Source organism: Amia ocellicauda, chromosome 14 (assembly GCF_036373705.1).
Source record: "Amia ocellicauda isolate fAmiCal2 chromosome 14, fAmiCal2.hap1, whole genome shotgun sequence".
In the NCBI taxonomy this organism is placed as follows: domain Eukaryota; kingdom Metazoa; phylum Chordata; class Actinopteri; order Amiiformes; family Amiidae; genus Amia; species Amia ocellicauda.
In genome coordinates, this window is record NC_089863.1 from 6,832,985 (window position 1) to 6,839,127 (window position 6,143).

General features: G+C 46.0%; 1 protein-coding gene across 1 annotated transcript in view; it reads left to right on the forward strand.

Annotated features, from left to right (window-relative positions):
- The window catches only part of zanl (zonadhesin, like), a 48,101-nt gene extending 45,092 nt beyond the window's left edge, over nt 1-3,009 (forward strand). Inside the window, exons 100-105 of the mRNA XM_066722717.1 lie at nt 118-320; nt 1,212-1,347; nt 1,690-1,836; nt 2,103-2,196; nt 2,359-2,411; nt 2,581-3,009. Of these exons, the coding sequence (XP_066578814.1) occupies nt 118-320; nt 1,212-1,347; nt 1,690-1,836; nt 2,103-2,196; nt 2,359-2,411; nt 2,581-2,624 (677 nt within the window). The 3' untranslated portion in view covers nt 2,625-3,009. The remainder of the gene's footprint in view (nt 1-117; nt 321-1,211; nt 1,348-1,689; nt 1,837-2,102; nt 2,197-2,358; nt 2,412-2,580) is intronic.
- Nucleotides 3,010-6,143: the final 3,134 nt, after the last annotated feature.

Sequence of the window (6,143 nt, forward strand, 5' to 3'; positions counted from 1 at the left end):
AATAATTCTAACTCCTCTCTTTCTTTCTCTCCCTGTCCCTCTGTCCCCTTCCCCCTCTCCCCTCTCTCCCTCTGTCCCTCTCGCTCTCCTGTGCCCTCCCTCTCTCTCTCTCTCCAGTTCTCAGCTGCCCTGCCAACAGTGTGTACAGTCCCTGCATGTCTGCTTGCCCTGCCACCTGCGCTGACCTGGCCGCCCCCTCCGAGTGTGACGTCCAGTACTGCGAGGAGGGCTGCCAGTGCGGTGCCAGCTTCGCTCTGAGCGGGCTGGACTGTGTGCCCTATGCCCAGTGCGGCTGCAGCTACCTGGGCAGGTACTATCTGGTGAGTCCCTCGGTGGGGATTGGGGCAGGGTCTCTATCCCTGTGAATGTCTCTGTGTGTCTGTGACTATCTCCATTTATTACCTGCATGCAAGGTATTACATGCAGGTAATAAAATTGTCCACTAAAATTACACTATGGGAGGAATGGAAGATGTAACGCATGAGAAAGACCTAGGAGTCTATGTGGACTCCTCACTTTCTCCATACAAACAATGTGGGGAAGCAATAAAAAAGGCAAACACAATGTTAGGGTATATTGTCAAAAGTGTAGAATTGAGAACAAGGGCAGTGATGTTCAGACTGTACAATGCACTAGTTAGACCTCATCTGGATACTGTGGACAGTTCTGGGCTCCACACTTCAAGAAAGATATCGCTGCTCTAGAGGCAGTTCAGAGGAGAGCAACCAGACTTATTCCAGGTCTGAAGGGAATGTCCTACTGAGAGACTGAGGAACTGAACCTTCTCACCCTGGAACAGAGGAGACTACGTGGGGACTTGATCCAAGTCTTCAAAATCATGAAAGGCATCGACCACATCAAACCAGAGGAGCTTTTCTAGATCAGCAGGGACACACGCACCCGGGGACACAAATGGAAATTGGGCTTCAAGGCAGAAAACAGGAGACACTTCTTTACACAGAGAGTCATCATAATCTGAACAAACTCCCCAGCAATGTGGCTGAAGAGACAATTTGGGAACATTCAAAAACAGACTGGATTGGAATCCTTGGATCACATAGATATTAATGGACACCAAACGAGCACGCTGGGTCAAATGGCCTCCTCTCATTTGTAAACTTTCTTATGTTCTTATTAGCGTCCCTGTGAGTGTCTCTATGTGAGTGTGTGCATTCTGTCTGTATTAACCTCTCCCTCTCCTTCTCTCTCAGCTGAATGAGAATTTCGTGACCGAAGACTGCTCTCAGCAGTGTCTGTGCACAGCGACGGGCTTTGTGTGCCATGCAAACAGCTGCCCAGAGGGACACGTGTGTTCTGTGTTCAACTACACGCGTGACTGCTACAAAGGTAGGTGTGTGAGTGACTGAGTGAGTCTGTTATTAATTACCCAGGGGGATTTTCAGCTGTAATATAGAATACAGAATATACAGAATGTACACCGTTCAAGAAACAACAATGCGAACAAAAACAATATAGACCTTCAGTCCCGATTACAGTACAGTACAGTGTGTGGTTGTATTTGGGGACAGCTGAAGGGTAGTTCAGGTCAGAGACAGAAATAGGGCAACAGATTACATCAGTGGCCTTCTACTGCCATCTAGTGGACGAGCAACATGGAGAAAGTAGATTGGAAGTATTGCAGTCGCTTTGTGAAATGGGAATCACATCTCCCTCTCTGCCCCTCTATAGCCAGCGCATGTCTGAGCTACCCCTGTCTGAACGGCGGGTCGTGCCAGGAGACAGCAGGGGGCTCCAACTTCACCTGCAACTGCGCCGAGGGGTACGAGGGGGCGCTGTGCGAGGTGGAGAAGACCACCCAAGAGGACGACCGGCTGGGTGAGTGAAGATCACATTGTAACCCACAGCGCTCGCTTTTTTAAATCAAACTTCCTGTTTCATAAAGACAATTGGAGCTTTTAATAGAAAATTTGGGTTTCCTTACGCCTAACAAGAGAAAAATGACCAAATTCCCTGAGACTTTTGCCCCGTAGTGTACACTCATTAGCCAGAACACTACATGGCATCCTTAGGATTGATTTGTAAATTATTGTAATAATTAATATTATTATTGTCCTTCTTAAAATCTCTCTCTCTCTCTCCAGATGAGACGACCATCATCCTGATCGGAGTGCTGGTGCCGCTGGCCGTGATCGTGCTGGCGGTGGTGTGCGTCTGTGTGCATCAGCGCAGAGTCAGGTACACTCCGATCACACGGTCTCTGGCCATTGTCCTTATCGGTGTCTCAGTGTCTCTGTCTCTGTCTCCATCATTAATGTTTGTTTCTCCTCTCAGTCTGCCACTGTGTCTCTCCCTGTCCAGCGACTGTATTAAAGCCCCTCTCTCCCTCTCTCTCTACAGTAAGAAGCAATGGAAGTATCGCTCATCGGATATGGACTTGAGAGGAGTGGAGAGTGAGTGTCTTTCCCTGTGACTCTGACCATTCAGGCTAGGCAAGAATGGACTAAACACAGAGACAGAGCAGCGTTTGTGTGTGTGTTAGTGTGAACTGCAAAAACCATACAAAATGCTGCAGACACAATGAATGCAAGTGTATAAAATCTCTTCTCCTTGGCTCTGCAGATCTGAGCTATGTGCCGGAGAAAACCAAAGTGACCAGATTTTAAAGATGGGGGGATCACGCTCTCTCTTCAAGACCCCCGGCCGACGTCGCTCCTGGAATCCCCTTCCAAAACCACCGTGAAAAATTGACTGAAGGACTGAAGTGGAGGCAACAAGAAAAATCACATCGTTGTACTGCATATTCACATTAAGTGGTGAATGAAAAAATGATTAATGAGGATTATGAAAAAAAATTCTACACAGTCAACCTTACACCCTCTGCTCCAATTCCTCTATCTGTTGTTTTATTTTATGAATGCTATATTGTCTTGTTTTATTGTATGATGATTTATTCTGTATTAACTTATTCAGAAGCTGTAGGGACATGTAACCAGACTGGTTTCTGTGTGCTTCAATAACAGACCCTGGAGGATTAAAACATAAAAAAGTTGTGTGCGCGTCTCATTGCCGCCAAGTGTCAGTGATTATTATTAGTCTCCACTTTAGAACAAAGTCTTATTTTCTTGCCAAAGCTTTAATATTCTTCTTACGTTCATCTAAATACTTCTCACAGTTCTACGCAGACTCAGCTTCGCACAGTGGTTCACCATGATCCCCAGCATGATGCCTGTGCCTTTCGGTATGGATATGATCGATAGTTATTTAAAATCGACGGAAAATCGCATTGACAAAGAAGGAACCTTCGCAATTCCATTGCAGACACAGCGGAACGTTCGATAGCCAATCAGCAGTGAGGATTTACAGACGTTCGGTCACAAGCCCTTCCTCTCTCTCTCTCTCTCTCTCTCTCTCTCTGTATACATTATATATACTGGACACACGGTGAAAAAAGATCAGAGATGGTCTAAAGAAGTAATAGAGTGGATTCCAGGAGATGACAAAAGTCCAAGAGCAGCCCAGAGGAGATGGGAGGATGAGTTCAGGAGCTGTGCTGCCGGGCCAGGCGATGGTAGATCAAAACAAGTAGAAACATGTGGGGGAGGCCTTCATCCAGCAGTGGACCGGCAAAGACGGGTGATGAGGAGGAGGATGTAGAACACCTCCAGGATTATGCAAATTAGGTTGAGTCAGTCAGTCACAGGGGGGTAAAAAAAAGGACACAGAGATAGAGAGGTTTGACAAAAAACAACAGGCTGCCACCTGTCAGCCAATCAGCTTTATTCACCAGCCTGGGAGCTAACCAATCAACAAACAATACCCACAATGCCTCAGAGCTTTTCTCTTTTTTAAATTCTCCAGCATTTTCTTTTCTTTCAGAATAGAAATTGGTGACGACACACAATAACAGGAATGCACAGTAATACAAACCAACCAAACAAGACAAACTTCTCAAATAAGTTAAAATGGAAATAAAGTGCTTCAACGCAGACCGGCGCCGATTGTTAAAAACAAACGTACATCCTACACGAGGAAAATAAAACGCTTGTCCAGTGGAGTGCTACCCTGTTCTCAGCGGTGATGGATGCTTTGTTTTAGAGCTCAGAACCAGGTCATGTTCTGGTCACACATGCAGAGAGTTTTTACTACAGGGTCACGTGTCCCTGTCTGGAATGTTCAGTATCTCTGTACCCCCCACAATTTTCAAATAAATCCAGCTGAAGTACCCATGAGAGATAGAGAAAGGCAAGTACAGTGGACATACAGTGGAGGAAAAAAGTATTTGATCCCCTGCTGATTTTGTATGTTTGCCCACTGACAAAGAAATGATCAGTCTATAATTTTAATGGTAGGTGTATTTTAACAGTGAGAGACAGAATAACAACAAAAAAATCCAGAAAAACGCATTTCAAAAAAGTTATACATTGATTTGCATGTTAATGAGGGAAATAAGTATTTGACCCCTTCGACTTAGTACTTGGTGGCAAAATCCTTGTTGGCAATCACAGAGGTCAGATGTTTCTTGTAGTTGGCCACCAGGTTTGCACACATCTCAGGAGGGATTTTGTCCCACTCCTCTTGCAGATCCTCTCCAAGTCATTAAGGTTTCGAGGCTGACGTTTGGCAACTCGAACCTTCAGCTCCCTCCACAGATTTTCTATGGGATTAAGGTCTGGAGACTGGCTAGGCCACTCCAGGACCTTAATGTGCTTCTTCTTGAGCCACTCCTTTGTTGCCTTGGCTGTGTGTTTTGGGTCATTGTCATGCTGGAATACCCATCCACGACCCATTTTCAATGCCCTGGCTGAGGGAAGGAGGTTCTCACCCAAGATTTGATGGTACATGGCCCCCGTCCATCGTCCCTTTGATGCGGTGCAGTTGTCCTGTCCCCTTAGCAGAAAAACACCCCCAAAGCATAATGTTTCCACCTCCATGTTTGTTGGTGGGGATGGTGTTCTTGGGGTCATTCCTCCTCCTCCAAACACGGCGAGTTGAGTTGATGCCAAAGAGCTCGATTTTGGTCTCATCTGACCACAACACTTTCACACAGTTCTCCTCTGAATCATTCAGATGTTCATTGGCAAACCAGACGGGCCTGTACATGTGCTTTCTTGAGCAGGGGGACCTTGCGGGCGCTGCAGGATTTCAGTCCTTCACGGCGTAGTGTGTTACCAATTGTTTTCTTGGTGACTATGGTCCCAGCTGCCTTGAGATCATTAACAAGATCCTCCCGTGTAGTTCTGGGCTGATTCCTCACCGTTCTCATGATCATTGAAACTCCACGAGGTGAGATCTTGCATGGAGCCCCAGACCGAGGGAGACGGACAGTTATTTTGTGTTTCTTCCATTTGCGAATAATCACACCAACTGTTGTCACCTTCTCACCAAGCTGCTTGGCGATGGTCTTGTAGCCCATTCCAGCCTTGTGTAGGTCTACAATCTTGTCCCTGACATCCTTGGACAGCTCTTTGGTCTTGGCCATGGTGGAGAGTTTGGAATCTGATTGATTGATTGCTTCTGTGGACAGGTGTCTTTTATACAGGTAACGAGCTGAGATTAGGAGCAGTCCCTTTAAGAGAGTGCTCCTAATCTCAGCTTGTTACCTGTATAAAAGACACCTGGGAGCCAGAAATCTTGCTGACTGATAGGGGATCAAATACTCATTTCCCTCATTAACATGCAAATCAATTTATATTTTTTTTTAAATGCGTTTTTTCTGGAATGTTTTGCTGTTATTCTGTCTCTCACTGTTAAAATACACCTACCATTAAAATTATAGACTGATCATTTCTTTGTCAGTGGGCAAACATACAAAATCAGCAGGGGATCAAATACTTTTTCCCTCATTGTATAGGGGAAACACTATGGAGGTAATTTAAGACTGTGCAAGACACTGTGATAGTACAAGACAGGGACAGTAAAGAGTGAAAGTGAGTGTAAGACAGCATGTACACTGTCAATTATCCCAGAGGAGTGAAAACGACCGTCTCCATCTTCCACTACAACACAAGTCATCATGACAGAGACACAGACGTGCACATACGCACAAAGATGCACAGGCACACACACACACAGACACACTCACACAGGCACGCACACGCACACATGCAGATACACACGCACGCACTGGGACACGCAGACACAGGCACGCACACGCACGCATGCAGACGCATGCTCACAGACAC